Source organism: Notolabrus celidotus, chromosome 6 (assembly GCF_009762535.1).
Source record: "Notolabrus celidotus isolate fNotCel1 chromosome 6, fNotCel1.pri, whole genome shotgun sequence".
NCBI lineage: Eukaryota > Metazoa > Chordata > Actinopteri > Labriformes > Labridae > Notolabrus > Notolabrus celidotus.
Genome location: NC_048277.1, coordinates 26,277,462 through 26,294,194, shown reverse-complemented (window position 1 = coordinate 26,294,194; position 16,733 = coordinate 26,277,462). Strand labels below are relative to the sequence as shown.

Here is a 16,733-nt window from a genome sequence, read left to right as displayed (position 1 = left end):
CTGTGGCTACGTTCTATAGCTGCTTATGAGCAAAGTTACCGTCATGTTGCTCATTCTATTTGTGGTGGTGGTTGACTGCAGCCGTTTGTAAATCAGACTGAAGAGGATTATTTCTAAGTTGGTATGAAAGGTCCCACATGAACACTGCTGAGATGTTAAGTTCAGTCACACAGTTGGCTGTGCAGTCTTAGAACCCGTCGGCAATCGTCCTCTTATCATCCCATGATGATGAGAGGTGATATGTGCCTCCGGGAACAGGTGGCAACTTCTTGTGTAGCCAGCGGATACCAAAATAACTTCCAGTCTATATTTCCTTGCCTGTACTATGTATGCATCTTCAAGGCTGGTAATCTTTAGTCCTTTACATCCTCCAGGTTAGTTCCTGCTCATCTGTTTAATGTGCTGTTGGCTCTCAGTTTCACAGTAGACTCACAGATTCTTCACTCTGCCTACCTCAGCAGTTTGAACCTGAAAAAGAAAATTAGTATCTTGCGATTTAGAAACAAATTGTAGGTTTTAAGTTTGCCGAAATAACATCATGATAAAGATTTGTAAATAGGAAGAATGCAAAATTTGTCAGATCTTTCCGCAAGAGAAGAAAAAACTACTTTTGAAATTTTTGTTAAATGGAGGTCAGACAGATCATTTATGATGCAGACCAGCTAGTCTGGAAATCTAACCACTGATTGGCTTTTGCAGCATAACAACACTCAATTTGAGAATTTTTAACTAGAACAGTTTAACTGCACTCACATGAAGATATCTCTTTATAGACATGAACACATCGGCGCAAGATCACTGCCAATGGGAGCTGGAATTTCAATGCACCGGTGTGCATTCAGCCTGCTTTTACTCTCCACATGGACTGTTTTTCCTGCATACACCTAAGCCTGTTGAAACATGTTCGGTCAACAGTACTCGGACTACAAAAATACTACAAACGTAAACCATGACACCTCCCACGCTGGAAATACAGACCCCAGTGTTCAGATTTGATATGTTTATGCAACAGGCTTTGTTGATGTTTTTTTTTAAGTTATGTTTTTGGGAACTTTTTGCTGTTATCGGGTAGGAAAGCTGGAGAGAGACAGGACATGTGAGGAGTAGAGAGTGGGGGATGACATGCAGCAAATGGTTGGGAGTCAAACCTGCAACCGCTGCGATGAGGACTGTAGCCTCTATATAAGGGGCACGTGCTTAGACCCCTAGGCCAACAGTGCCCCGGCTGTGTTGATGTTTAACATGCTGCCTCCAGTTGTCACTGTCAGCTAGCTAACCCCAAAATTTAAAGATGCAGTTTTTCTAGTAATTACAGACTTACAGACAGAACAGACTTGGTAGAAATGGAGTAAGATATTTTTAAGTACGTTTAAATGAGTGTATGATCACCTGAATATAAATATTGATTTGTTTTTGTTAACTTAGAATGAACCTTTCATCTAAATAAGAAGCAGGTCCCCTACCACAGAGGTTGCCATCTTCACTGCCATGTTTATGCCATATCACAGAACAGTCATACTAATAGCATACGCGTTTTTGTATTCAGTGAGTGGCTATGTAAAATGCACCGGTTGAAAGACAAGAAGAAGTGAGTGGTTGTTTGTAACAATAGACATTTTTGGATTGTAAAAAACTTGACAAATGGAGGATCATACTTATCATGCATCACAGGAGCTTCTTGTCCTTAGAGGCCACCGATACTTAACCAGTTGGAAGGATGAGCAATATAGAAAACGAATGCTAGATATCGCAAAATATTCCCATTTCTTCACACTGTACCTTTAAAGGTTTTATACAGGGGAGTTATAGAAATTGAATCCCCCAGACAGTTCTATTGATTAGAGAAAGAAGCTATAAAGACCACAACTGTCTGTTGTTTTGTTGCCAAAAAAGGTCCCCGAACTCTCTCAAATATACTCTGTGTTGGGTTTAAGCAGACACAATTTTTCCATTTGTACAACATACAGCATGTCTTTGAGCCAATGCAAGAATCAGGATGGTGAGGTAGACTACCATGTGAAGAGAATACGTTTTTTAGCAACCACCATACCTAAATGCAGAGGAATCTACATATCATACGACCAATTGAAAAGAGTGGTCATCCATATTTTTGGGCTTCATGACATTGTTTGGCTTTCTGGGCCACCCTCAAGAGAACACTTGATAAAGTGAAGGTTTTTGCACTCCTGCATTGGCTTTGTTTTAAAAAACACAGGTTGCCACATGATGTTGACATCCAGCAGGCAATTAGCAGAACTCACCTGTTGCCCAAAGCAACCAAGCAATATAAAACTTTAAAGCTGGTAAAACTTAAATGGCGAAGTTATATTTGAGTACACATGTAAGTTCGGCTGTAAAATTGAGCTTTTGAATACAGTACTTATGCAAGATTTACTCACTGTCAGAGCCAGCTTCAAGTCCCCAAAAGAGAAACTTCAGGTTTTGCACTTCTCCATTAGTTTGAATTCTCAGCTCAGGCATTTGCTGCACGCTCACCACACATGACAGAGGCCAGTAAAGTAAATAGAAATTTCCCTGTGCACATAATTACAGAGAAATGCTGCGCTTCGTGTGAAGTCAAACTAATCTCATGGAAAGAGGTGAGATTGAATTTAATTTCATATTCAGATTCTCAGATTGCAGAACCCTCAGTAATTATTGGCATGAAACAACGTGGCTAGATGGTGCAGGAGATAGGACAGTGTGCTTAATTCATCTTTATTCTAATCAGATGATGAATCAAAATGCTTAATGTATTAATCAAATTAGTTCCATTCCAGGGCTTATTATTGAAATATCAAAGTGGAGTAGATCAAAGTGCAGTTTGAGGAGATTCAGTGTCTTTACCATGACGGATTTAATAGAAAGGCACCACTCAGTCCAGAAACTGCGTCCTCACAAGAGTTTTTTTTTTTTTCATTGAAACACTTTGACCTTGAGCGCTCACATCAGGAGAATCAAACGCTGTGCGGCCGTTTAAGTGCCGTTCATCCCCCTTTGCTTTCATTATCTTAATTCATTATTGCTACTTCTGCAAGAGACGAGTTGATTTCCTGATGAAAAAAAAAAAAAAACAGGAAGTGGAAGCTGGAAGTAGCATGACAGAGGTGCCAGTGGATGATGGGATTTTAACGCTGTCGACAAAGCCCACTGTGCTGAAAGATCTCCCACAATCCTTCTTGGATCCTAATTGTCAGCTGTGCTAAGCTGTTGGCGGTGATCTCCTCTGGCATGTCAGTCTGCGGGACAGCAGGGCTTACTTGAGACCTCTTTGGTTACATCAGAAACTTGAGTCTGCGCTCACTTGAAAGTTTTTTTTGTGTGTGTTTTTTTTTTTTTTACATAAGTGTTTCCTTTCTGCTGCCAACATCCAAACACTTAAATAGGTTGTTGTGTTTGTGTGGAGCAGACGCAGCGGCACAGACGGACAGAAAAGGTCCGATTTGCTAAGATTAGGCTCATTGAACCTGAAAAGATTTCATTTCATTTTGACTGATTTACAAAAAGACAGACCTGCCCTTACTCTGAGATGAGAAATAAACAAATGACGTGTCTGTAAAGTCATCCAGATATCTTGTTTGTTTTTTTTCTTCCTCTCGCTTCCCACTAACCAGATGGCAGTCAGATTTCAGACACAGGGTTCTGGAAGACAATCAAGGAACAAGATTGCTTTTTTAGGAAGGAGGATTGGTTTAACTAGATGTCAAATTAAAGGCCTTTCACACACACACACACACACACACACACACACACACACACACACACACACACACACACACACACAGAAACACACAAACAAGTGCATGTTTTTGTGACTGCTTGTGTGTTCTTGTGCCTTCCTGTGTGTCCAGCCGTGTCCATGTCTCCGGGTGTTGACACTCGCTGTGAGGCGGTGAGGTCATGTACGGAAATCTGTCTGCGAACACCTCCTGATGGAATAGTGCACCGTTTTTAAGGTCAAGCGCACAAACTTTGCCACGCAGGTTGACACAGGGACTCATGAATGTTTGATTGGTCTATTATCCAAAGCGGGCGGGAACATTCATCCCTTCGCTTCTTGAATTCAAACATTCCTTTTAGCCCGACATCTCTCCTAAACCGTCTGAAGCAAACCCCCAGTCTCTCTCTCTTTCACTCTATCTCTCATTCTCACTCTCTCTCTGCATGCCTGGCTTCATCTGCAATGCTGTCATCTCACTGTAGGACAATTCTACACAATGCGCTGTTTTTAAGAGCGCTGCAAGTGTGAGTGCCGCACGGTTTCAGGTGGGTGAAACTGGGGAATTGATACTCAGTCATTCCGACACTCCTCTTCCTCCTCTGCGGGGTGGATAAAGATCTGGCCATCCATCTTCGTGTCTCACCCGTGTCAGCTCTGGGTAGCGAACGTGGCTACCTGTTAGCGAGAGACAACAAGAACAAAGCAGGAACATTACTTTAATCTCTCGCCGCTGCTAATTCCTACCTCTGCCGTCATCCAGGAGGCAGAGCTTTGTGTATCCCAGCCTTCCCCTTATGAACAATCCATCACTGTTAGTGCTTCTCTCCAGAGTGCGCTCGCTCCCTCCTCTTTCTTTTTTTCTTCTTTTTTTTACCACTATGCTTTGCTTTCAAAAGACGATGCTCCCTGAAAGAACTGCAATACATTTTATTCCACAGTTGGCCGTTCAGGCTCATTTTCACATCCAGCAGCATCTTGACTCTGGACCTGTGAGAATAAAACACATGTATGTATTTATGTGAGAGAATGCCGTGCTGCATTTTTTTATGTAGATCTCTTAATAGGCTTTCAACTGCACATCCGGAATCTATAATTGACACCTGCTGTCAGGCTCGGCCTGTGATTACACAGGAAAATGACTTGACCTGTAATGAACTGAAAAACTAATGACATCTGTGTGAGATTACTCAACTTGAAAGCAAACTGTTGTACATGAAGCCTCATCAAGCGTGTTATTAAAATGTCCACTTTTACATCTTTCTGCCCAGGCTCTGTCGAAGCCCCGGCTGTTGGGCCCAACGTGATGGAAACCTGAGGCTAATGACTCAAGCAGACGGCCGTGGGCATTAGACAACTTCATTTATGAAATAGTCAACCTCCCGTGTAGCGATACATTCACATTAGCCCGCCTCACTTGAGAGACGCGCGGCTGTCACAGCCACTGAGCAATGCTGATGTCCTCTCCTACCTGCATTCATCTTCCTCTCAGGAGCTAATGGTCTTCTCAGGTCATTTGCGCATCAGGCTCTCGATCATTCATCTCTCCCACCTGCAACCCTGTGGATAGCTGGTCCTCAGCAGCACACAGAGGCATGTTTAGAAGACAAGGAAAACAGAAATGCTCTGATTCATTCTTTTTCACTTTACCTCAATGCTGCCTGTTGCCTCAAGTGTCTGCAGAGGGGGATTCATAAACATGCAGGTTATGTTGAAATGATTTGTTGCTATAATTTGCAGGTTTGCACTGGCCACTATTAATTGCCTGGGAGAAAGCAGCCTGCCCTCTAATTATTTAATGATGTTAAATGATATTTACCTCTCTGTGTAGCAGCAATGTGTTTCCTGCTAAATGTGGAATTTACTGTTCTCAGTAGGATTGGCGGGTAAATTGTTTTGTTTAGAACAAGCTTCCCCGAACTTTTAATATGCATCACATAAAGCTGATCATATGGGAGATTGAGATGAAGTATTTTTTATATCTTGAGTTCAGAAACAGGAAAAATTCTGTCTGTCCGTGAGCTGATGGCATTGCAGTGCAAAAAAGATACAACATATAGATAGAATGGACTGCTTGTTGAGCCACAAAACAAGTTCAAAAGCAAATAATGGAATCAAAATCATCCAATTAATTTAATTGACCTCGTGCTGCACGAGAGCAGAGCCTTCAGATCTTTGTGACAAAGACTTGAGAAGTTGAGTGAACAACTCTTCGTCACAGAGTCTTAATAATTGACTTTTCTGAATCCCCGATGTCACTGAAAGATTCATTAGCTTGTAGCTTTTTCACTGATTAGTGGAAGTACTGTTGTCAGATCAGTTTGTTATTCTTTCATTTCTTCATTAGAAGCACTCACGATATGACAACTCTGTTACAGAGCTGTCTGCTGAGGCTGTTCTGTACCGGACTGAACACAACACAAAACACTGTTACAGTATTAAAGATGTGTGTGAATGGGTGCAGATTTGGCTTAATGGTCAAATTGCACTCTCATGGGGCGCTGGTGGCCTAGCGGTCTATGCGCCCCACATACAGAGGCTACAGTCTTTGTCGCAGGGGTCGCCGGTTCGATTCCCGACCATCTCCAGCATGTCTTCCCCCTCTCTCTACTCCCCACATTTCCTGTGTCTCTTCAGCTGTCCTGTCCTGCAAAACATTCAAAAAAAAAAAAAAAAAAAAAAAAAAAAGGTAATGTGATCTAGAACAATCATTTGCCTATTTGGTGTTGTACGACATGTTATAAGTTTTTCAGTTTCAGACTACAAGTCTTTAACCTGATCTAAGGAGACCAGCTTCCACCTTGAGTAATTGGCGCTGGATGTGTCTGCTAATGTAAAGAAAGTGAGATCATGACGACAGCTTGATTTTAGCTTTACCTTACGCCCAGACAGGTCCGACTGCCTGATAGAAGACAGGCGCATTAATCTCTTTAATGGGGATGATTCAGTCCCCATCTGACACATGCACAACCATTAATCTGTTCGTGCTGAATGCAGTCTGTTCAACTTTTAAGAGATGTTGAAAAATTACCTGCCTGAGCTCAGATACACTGATCCGATCAGTGTTGTGCATGAATCTGTAACATTTTAAAGTAGTTTCACGTCTTTTACTTCTGCGTTCAATATTGAAGCTCTATTTTGATGTGGAAGCAAAGAACAAAACACAAAAGTGGCCTACAGACTTACAGTGTTCCTCCAGGGCTCAGCGTCACGCTGCTCCCTTTCCCATTTGCTTTTTACTCGATGTGATACCGCTCGCTATATCTTTCACAAGCTGTTTGGCTAACAGAGGTCACAGGGGATATGTAGCGCGTTTGGTCACGACGTGAAAGCATTAGCCGGTGCCAGCAGGTGTGTAATTATATATGAAACAGCGTTTTCAAAAGAGGAACATCATGATGGCATGTAGAAAATAGGCCAGCAAGAAGAGACTTCACAAAAGTCCTATTTATTCCTCACCCACTTCAAATGTGTGACTTGCTGTTTGAAGTTGTGAAACAATCCAAGGTCACTGTAACTATTTCAAGACGCGTAAAAATAACATTAATCACACAACAACTTAACATGATGAAACGAGTCTCCAGTGCAGGTGCTTTTTGTGGGAATGTGTGTTTTTCTGCACAGTGTGCTCACTGTCGTCTGTTTTTCTGTGTTCCAGGTACGGTGACATGGTGCCAAAAACAATCGTGGGGAAGGTGTTTGGGTCCATATGCTCTCTGAGTGGGGTGCTGGTCATTGCCTTGCCTGTCCCTGTCATAGTGTCAAACTTCAGCCGAATCTACCACCAAAGCCAGCGGGCAGAGAAACGACGAGCCCAGAGGGTACTGACTCACCCCCTACCTATTTCCTCTTTTCCTTCCTTTCTCTCTGTCTCTCTCTTCTTTTTTGGCTCCTATCAGCCTCTCTCCTCTGTCCTCTTCTTATCCACACGTAACAGAATGACAGGGCAAACCCTACCCTCCAGAATATTAATCTTTTATTGTGTTTCTGTGTATTTGGGAGGGTTAAACCCTCTTGAGTATATTTCAGAGGGAGATGGAAATAAGAGAGAGAATGACAATGACTGAACAAATGATCTTCAGAGTATAGTGTCAGCAACTTTTCAATAGCAATATGTTCATTTCTTCCTGAAAAGTGTTTGCTAAGGCAGATTTTCCTGTAATGGTACATTTAAGCAAAGCCTGTCCCTGCTAAATACTGTGGGTGCCAGAGGGAGACATAGCCAATTAGTGTGACAGACAAACCGTCAGAGGCTAAAACAGAGGTCTGTTTGTTCAAACAGAAAACTCGACTTGCTAGAATCCGTGCTACGAAGATTCGAGGCACTAATGCCTATATGCGCTACAAACAAAACGGGCTCCTGATCGACTCGCTGGAGGAGGTAACGGGACCAAGCGGCGGCTCGGGGGCTGATTGACCGGGGCCTCGCTGACGCTTGCATGCCGCTCTGCTCAAGGGGGGGGGGGGGGGTGGGGGGGCCATACCACCTAACACAGGGGAGGGATGGGGAGGGAGGGGTGAGGGGGGGGCTTCTCATGCTGTAACACAGGGGCTGCTGTCATTCCAGTGCTTCAGTGTGATCGTCCTCTCTCTCACATCACACCTCTCAGCCCCGGCATTGACATGCTTCGTCGACACTCTCTCTCCGTCCATACAGCAGGAGGGGGCCAGGCAGGCGCACTCGCCTTCTGGTGGAGCACGGCCATCTCAGTCACACTGACTCATGACCAAGCTCTGCATGTCTGTCCAACAGGGTTTGGAGGGGAGGAGAGGGAACCAAAGGCTCACCGGACAGTAGGTCGCCTGTGGAGACTGTCTGCGTAGCCTGCATCTCCTCTGAACTCTGTTTTTGATCTGCCGTGTGTGTTCTATGTGTTATTTCTAGAGCATCCAGGTTGTAGTGCAGACTAACACAACATACCTTCCATCCCAGAGCCGTGCAGAGTCTCATCAAAGTGTTTGGTGGTGTTGTGGTCCAGAACTTGTGCTGTGTTTGGTGCAATCTGTTCGATCTGTGTCTAGGTGTGCCACTGCTGTTGCACTGAAATGAGCTCAGTCTCTAATTTGACTTTTCTGGTCTTTCTCACTAAATTAACGAAATGGCAAAACCAATTCTTTCAGTGAAACATGTCGTAATCAGCTACCGTCTCTATGCACCTCTAAAAAATACTCACCTCACTAGGTTCTCAGTAGATTGGCTGCCGTGCTACAGATCAGCATCTCTACCGTCAATGCTTTGCCGACATTACTAGCTGTTTGCCTGAGACTCCTCAGTTCCTGTGCAGAATCCGAGCCTGCTCATCTACACTGTTGTTTTCTCCCACTTTGTGTGTTCCAAGGCCTCCAAGGAGGCAGGACAAGCCCTGGTGGGGAAGAGCCCCAGTCCACCTTTTGAGAGCCAACATCATCACCTGCTGCACTGCCTGGAGAAGACCACGGTAAAATCCCTTTATTCCCCCCGAAAACTTCAAAGCTGTGTCCACTGGAAAACACACAGTCACTCCGGAGTCTTTCATTCTTACTTTCTTTGTAACGGATTAAAATAGCTCACTGGAAAAAATAGTTCCTTTCATGTAAAATTGCATCTGCGCTGTACCATCAGTAGTGCCAGTCGAGTACAGTGAGTTACAAATAGAAACAAAGTGAGTTTTCTCATCCATGCACAAACTGTATCATCATTCTGTATGCAGCATGAGTTAAAAATAGCTGTAAATGGGCTGGGAAATGTAGAGTCCCTTCTCCATGAACATGCTAAAGATAACATGACTCTGCCAGCCAGCAACATTACTCCTCCCAAACAAACCAGCATACTTAATTTTACAGTATGTATAATTCAGAGCTGTAAGAGCCTCTTTAATGCTTCGCTGTGACATGAGTTTTACACTTGCAGCTCTGTGCAGAGACACAGACAGGCAGCAAATCTGTGTTCCTGTTCATATATCATCCTCCCCCCAGTAAAAAGCTTGCATGTCGTCTGGGAAAAGCTCCATAAAGGCTTCATGCCATTTAGATGGCAGCTCACATGTTTACATTAGGCTTCTCATACAGTGCATTATAGATGGCAGAGTGACAGGGAGGAGAAGGTATAAGACAAGAAGCATGATTCAAAGCTTGTCACAGATGCTGTGTGGTGACGCTGCCACCTGCTGGCAGAGCCTGAAACACACTTTAATCTGACCTTCAAGTCCTGCTCATTCGTCACAGGGATAACAGTTGTGAATGTTTTCACAGATGGCCCTTAATATGGACATCTGGGCCAATATATTTCCATTCCCATGATGATTCATTTTCCAATTATTAAACAATTTTGCTGTGGACTCTGTTCAGTCTGTTTAGTCTTTACTGTGAAACATCTTTAGTCATTATTTAGCAGAGCCCATCATTGATGTAATAGAGTGATTCATGAGTGGCGTCGACATCTGAATTCCTGCCACCTCCCTCTGCAGAACCACGAGTTTGTGGACGAGCAGACGTTCCAGGCCAACTGCATGGAGATCTCTGTGATGAACAAGTCAGGCTCGCGCACGTCCTCACTGTCCTCGTCGCCGCACGGCATCAGCTCGTGCTGCTCTCGACGCCACAGGAAGAAGAGCAGCTTCAGTCTGCCCAGCACCAACAACCAGGAGCTCAGCACCATCCAGATCAGAGAGAGGCCCATGGCCAACAGGTAGTCCTGCTCCTCTCACTCTCTCTACAGCTTTATCAGGCAGATGTATGAAATGACAGACAATTCTCATGATCTGCATTTAATGAATAACCTAGGCTGTTTTCCTTTTTATTATAATAAATATTTTATTACTAAGAGTCAAAGCAAATTATTTGTGATCAGTCATACATTTATAAAAATAAAGGTAATGGAGATACTGGAAAGGAATTATTATTATTATTATTATTATTATTATTATTATTATTATTATTATTATTATTATTATTATTATTATTATAAATAAAGGGAAAAAGAGCTAAACAGTGTGATGTCTAATTCAACAGTTATATTTAAAGAAAAAAAAGGCTAAAAAGCAAAAGTTGAAAAAAGAAACACATCTACTCCCCACCACAACCCTGGGTTAGGTTAGCTTCTAAACATGTCTTCAAGCAGAAGTAGTAAAGTATATGATAATTGTGAAAACAGCATGATGCAAAATACAATATAATTCAAGTCCAGAATTAAAAATATGACAATTCAGTCGTCACATTTTAGTCAGGGTAAAGCATCCATGAAGGCTCTTCAAATGAACCTGAACATATAAGGTCTTTTACTTAGGCTGTTTTTCTGTATTTGATAAAAAAGTTAGATGTGTGTATGTCAAAGATCTTAAATGTTCAGTTCATCCAATTCATGTGACATAATTTTTGACATTCCTCTACCTCCTTGGTGTCTTCTGATTGAGAGTTCTGACTTATAATCTCACACGTTAGAGGATATTTTTCTGGGATTTTTGCCTCCTCATTGAGTGGACTTCAATCGACTACAAGAAAATAAAAATAAAAATAGCAACATGTCCTCTCCTTGTCCCTGCCACTCTGGATAATCCACAAACATCAGTCTTCCGAGGAACTTCTTTTTGCAAAAAGATTTAGTCCCTTTTCTGTGAAAGCAGTTGAACAGCTTGTTCTGTAGATTATACAGAGAAACCAGTGAGCTGTATCAGTGAGGAGGCGTTGTTGTAAACTCTGATAACAGGAGGGGTTAGTGGGGGGAAAGTGTTATTCTGTAAATTGGTTGAATTGGTTCCCTGTTAATCTAAGTGTGAACATTTTTCTTGCAGAGGTGAGAATTACTTCTTTTTTTTTCTTTGCTGTACATTTGACTACATGTGCTGAAATACATTCTTGTGTGAAAGCTCTCATGGATTAATTCAGAAGTACATACTGTTCCCTAACAGTTAATGAGGGATTGAATGTGTTGCAGATGTACAGTACAGTTGTTCGATGACTTTCTTTATGCGCGGACCTCGTCTGCAGTATATTCTCTAACTGTCAAAGCTTTACAAGTTGGCACTGAAAATAAAAATGCAAGAACAGTCAAAGCTCCTTTATTTATAGGTCTTAATATTGGCTTTCACACAGTGTGAGAAGCTTTGATTGAACTCTGTGTAAAACATCCACAAGGTTTGAGCCCCTCGCCCTCTCACATCCCATGTTCTCTTTTCCAGCCGCGCCAACCTGAACGCCAAACTGGACGAGACCATGCCCTTAAAAATCGACGAAGCTTACATCACCCCCTCCATGGTCAGCCTCTCCGCCCCCGTGGTTACCTCTTCAGATGGGCACGGCTCCACCACCACCACCGCATACTCTCAGAGCAACATTGTCCGAGTATCTGCCTTGTAGATGTCACGCCTATCCGATCAGCTAACTGGTCTCAAGAAAAAGCACCAGCTGCTGAGGAGAGGGACCACCGAGCATCAACCTGCCATAATCTAGAGGGATTATAAGATTAGCAGAAGTCGGGGGTTTTTTGAAGTAGTGATCTCATCTGATGTCAAACTCTGCATGGTATTACAGTGATGAGGACGGCTGCCTTGGAAATAAAGAGCAAAACCAGCAGATCCTGCTCCTTCAAAGCACAGCAGAGAGAGGAAGTGTTGGGATTGTGTTGGTTATCGTTGTTGCCTAAAAATACTGAGACAAAAAACTTTATTTTTGAATATGTAATGTAGTCGTATTTGTTGTCTTCTGATTCCATGGAGGAGAGGCAGATGTTACAAAGCTCATTCCTGATGACCTCTGATGACAAAGCACACATATTCATTAACAGAGGGCCGTCTTTGTGAATATTAAACCAGTCAAATGACACATTTCAAACATTCACCTCACATTCACGTTAGATTATTTTGAAACCCCTTGATTGACTGGTTTCTAATAGTCCCCTCACTGTTGTAAATTCAGAGAACATTCACCCGCAGGAATGGAAAAGTGTTGTGAATATTCATTAACAGACTCATTAACTGGTTGATGTCATCGCTCGATGAGTAAAATATTCTCCGCATCCCGACATGTTTGTGAAATGTGCAAGTGAAAATGACGAAACTGACAGAATCTGTGTTAGCTTACATAACTTGACATTCTGATATGGATCTATGTGAAAGCTACTGTCATTAATTAACAATCAATAAGGAGAACTATACAGGGTACTTATTAGTTAGGTCACAAGGTAGAAATATGAGTGTTAACTAATACTATCCCTTCTGTGGACTCATAAGTATTGACCTGCTACAACCACACAAAAGAGTGTAAAACATCAAATCCATCACGTTCCTCTTGAATTATGATACCCCTAAGCGAGACTTGGTAGATTTCACTGTGTTTCAAAGGCCATTTTGTACATTTTTCATACTGTAAATATCTCAGTTAGACCTTTATCAGCTGCATTTGAAGTTGGCTCCTCTTCTTTCTAGATTTAGTTGACGGTCGTTGGCATACTCTTTCTGTCTGTTTCCTGGTTGAATTAAGGATTTGCATGCTGTCATTGCAGACTTCTGTTTTATTAAAAAAAAGTATGTCTCTGCTTCTCGTTGGAGGTTTGTGAGTAAAAATGAGATTGATTAAAGGACATAGGAGGCTGGGATGTTATGATGTAAACACTTCGCTTTTAATAAATACAAATCTTGTCATGGAGAACATATATACGGGGTGAGGAAAGGGGAGAAATAATCACACATTGTGCATTTGGTGCAGTGGATAGAATAAATACTGTAGCTCTACTCAAACATCCTTTCAATGACCCATGTCTATTCTTTTCCACCTCATTTTTTTCTGGAGCACAATTAGGAGGATTTCATAATGTTTTGCCAGATCACTAATGGGAGGATGGGATAATAATGAGGTGCTGCTGCAGGGCGTGTGAGGACCTGACCAGCGCAGCGGTGGGTCCTGAGTGGTGCATGGTCTCAGGAGACAGGCAGAAGATTGTTTGACAGAGATCGTCCTCCTGCTGAGCTCTTTGCGTCGGCTCTGGCAGCCTCTCACAGCATGCAGCGCCTCTGCTCTGCAGTGTTTAGAGACAGCTGAGAAGTCAGCCAGCATTAAATCTAAGATATCACAGCAGCATATAAAATAATAGGCCTCCTATACCCAAAGAGAAAATTCACGCCTTGACATCTGGGGTACAATTCAGTTAATATTTGAACAAACTGGGCAAATGTTAACCATCTTAATATTCAGTTACTCTGCGAATATTGAATCTGGTCATTTGGTCCAGTGCGACTCATAGGTGGACACTAATGGAAATGGGATCAAATCTTATTGAATATGGATTTGACCCTGTTTTTAATTCTGCAAAACTCTGTACGAAACTGAGGGTTCACTGCAGCGTAGATTATTGGGTCACTCAGGGACGTGATGCAGGCGACAGACACTGACAAAATCTCCACATGCTGGATGATTCTCATCTGAAAAATAATGCAAAGTATGAAAGGTTAAAAGAATAAGGTAGACTTTGTGGAACTGATATTGTCTTATAGAAGAGAGGCTTTCAACCTGGGGTTCTTAGCCCCTTGTGTGGCCACGTGGTAAGCAGATAAGGACATTTGTGATGTAACACAAACATGTTTTATTTACATCAATGTTATATATCATCATGTATCTCAATAATACAATTAATAACCATATCATATTTAAACTTACATCTAGATCTTTAAAATGAATAACCGTTAAAACCATGACATTAATGGACTTAAAAGTGAGCTCCTCAGCAGGAAGCACTCCCGATGCTCCATCAAACACATCTTAAGAGCAGACTTGTTCACCATCTTCAGACAGAGCTTCATTTGACACACAAAAAAAGCAAAACTTGCATCCTTACCTCTTTAAAGACTTACCGGTGCGTTCTTGTTTTTGGGGACAACTAGATTCACCAGTATGGTTATGATCAACGGCAGCCAGAATAAGAGGAATGTTACAATTATGTAGCCAGCACGCTTCGCCATTTTACTTTCCTTCTTCTTATTGGCTCTCTCTTTACTCGCTTTTGAAGGCATCATGCAAACAGCACCTTCCATCTCCACGTTTTCTTTTGCAACTTCTGTTTCAGGGACGTTGATGGAGACTGGAGTTAATGAGGATGCTTGATCGATTGTGATGACCAGCAGCGTCTCTCCTGCATTGCTTTTCTCTTTTTTCTCTGGTTGTTTTTGGTCGCTCAGTAAAACTGATGTAGATTCAGGATTCTCCGCCTGGGCTGGAGATGTAAGGTGGGGTCTTGTTTTTTTCATTTCAGAGGGTACTTTGTCGATTGTCGATCTCTCTGTTTCCAAATTGGCTGACGCTTTCTGAGGTTCTGCAGTCTGGCTCTTAACACCAATAACAGCCTCACTTATTGATGGTTTTTCTGCAGCTTTTTTGTCACATGAGCTGGACCGCTCTGTTTTAAAAGGTTTCTCCTCTTTCTGTGATTCAACCTGCGTGTCAGAGGGTCGAGGCTCTGTTTCCAAGTCAGTTATCTGAACAGTTTTTTTTAATTCTTTCTTATTCTCTGGACTGACAGAGACACTCTGAGCAGCTTTTGTCGAGGCCAGTAGAGCAGCCGTTGACTCCTTTTTGGATGAATTTGGTTCAACTTGTGTCAACACATCAGTGATGCTTTTGCTCAGGTTCTGGCTCTGCTCAGGGTTTCCTTGTCCAATTTCCACAGTCATGGTTTCTCCTACATTATGCTTCACCTCTTTTTTATCTTTTTTTGAAACGAAAAATGATCCTTTGTCAAATATTTTGCGATTGTGTGATCTCACAAGGAAAAAGATGCGTGCATAGAATCCAATGATAACACCGAAGCAAGCTGCCCAAAGTGGAAACAACATGTAAAGTCCAAAGGTGTCATAAGAGGTAAAGGACCTTCCTCTGGCTAATCCTATGCATTTCACATGCACAGGTGAGTCCTTCACAAACGTGAGACAAAAAACAGCTGCTAGAATAGCCAAAGTCCATGTGAGAGAAATCAGAACCATGATTCTCTTCCTTCTCTGGCTGGTTTTGAAGGGCTGTGCAATGGCCTGGTATCTCTCTGCACTGATGCAGGCCAGTGTCAGCAGTTGAATGCAGCAGCTGAAGGAGAAAGAGGCCACCTGTGCATCACAGATCAGCTCGTCCACTCGTCCTCTCTGATGCACGATGATGACGATGGTGAGGAGGAGAGGGCAGTCTATTGCACATCTCAGAATGTCTATAACTGCGAGATTGACCACCAGCGCATTGTTCCAAGTTTGCAGGGATTTTTGGTGATAAACTGCAAGGGTGACGAAAATATTTGCTGCAATCCCGATGACAGAGGTGAACAACAGAATCAAGCAGTTTGCAGCAACAAAAGCAATGTCAGTGTAGTCCTCGAAGGCGGTGATGTTCCCAGAGTCCCATGCAGGTGTAAGCTTGCCTCTCATCTCCAGGTTCAAAGAGTCAACATGTTTACATCTGTATTTTCAGTCTCACACAAACAAAATCAAGCTTCTTCGCTCATGATTCACCACTGAGCGGATGAACCTGTGTCTTGGACAAGTTCCACTAGAGTATCCGCCCTTTTCATTATCACTCCCCAGCAGCGGCAGGTCACCTGGGAGTGCTCACTGTTCACATTCATTAAACACTGTGCTGTGTATTCACAGCATTGACAACAGGGGAAAAAAGGACGGTTGTTAATTGAAAATTGGTTATGTCACAATTCTGTCGGTCCTTGTGTGAATCTATAAAAAGCCAAATGTAATAATGGTGATGGTATGGAGCTGTCATGCTTAGGTCATACATACGTGTTTGAGGTGAACAGCTGCCCATCTCATTTAACACAGGACTGCACGAAGGTTAAAAGTTTTGCATTCAGCAGGCCAGATGGATGACACGGGAGTTTTCTGAATTGGCTCAGGAAATAAAGAGAGCCATGCTGCTGGATTAAAGCATGACACTGTGTAATCCTGTTTGGAGATAAAGTGTGAAATGCTCTTTGCTTCAAATGTGCAAGCTTACTGACTACGCCAAATCTGGGATTAGATCATCACAAAACATTTTCCCCCTGACCATTCTACAT

The 16,733-nt window shown here is 42.5% G+C and overlaps 1 protein-coding gene across 1 annotated transcript in view; it reads left to right on the top strand.

Annotated features, from left to right (window-relative positions):
- The window catches only part of LOC117814557 (potassium voltage-gated channel subfamily D member 2-like), a 45,029-nt gene extending 32,501 nt beyond the window's left edge, over positions 1-12,528 (top strand). Inside the window, exons 4-7 of the mRNA XM_034685957.1 lie at positions 7,377-7,539; positions 9,058-9,156; positions 10,165-10,385; positions 11,875-12,528. Of these exons, the coding sequence (XP_034541848.1) occupies positions 7,377-7,539; positions 9,058-9,156; positions 10,165-10,385; positions 11,875-12,052 (661 nt within the window). The 3' untranslated portion in view covers positions 12,053-12,528. The remainder of the gene's footprint in view (positions 1-7,376; positions 7,540-9,057; positions 9,157-10,164; positions 10,386-11,874) is intronic.
- Positions 12,529-16,733: the final 4,205 nt, after the last annotated feature.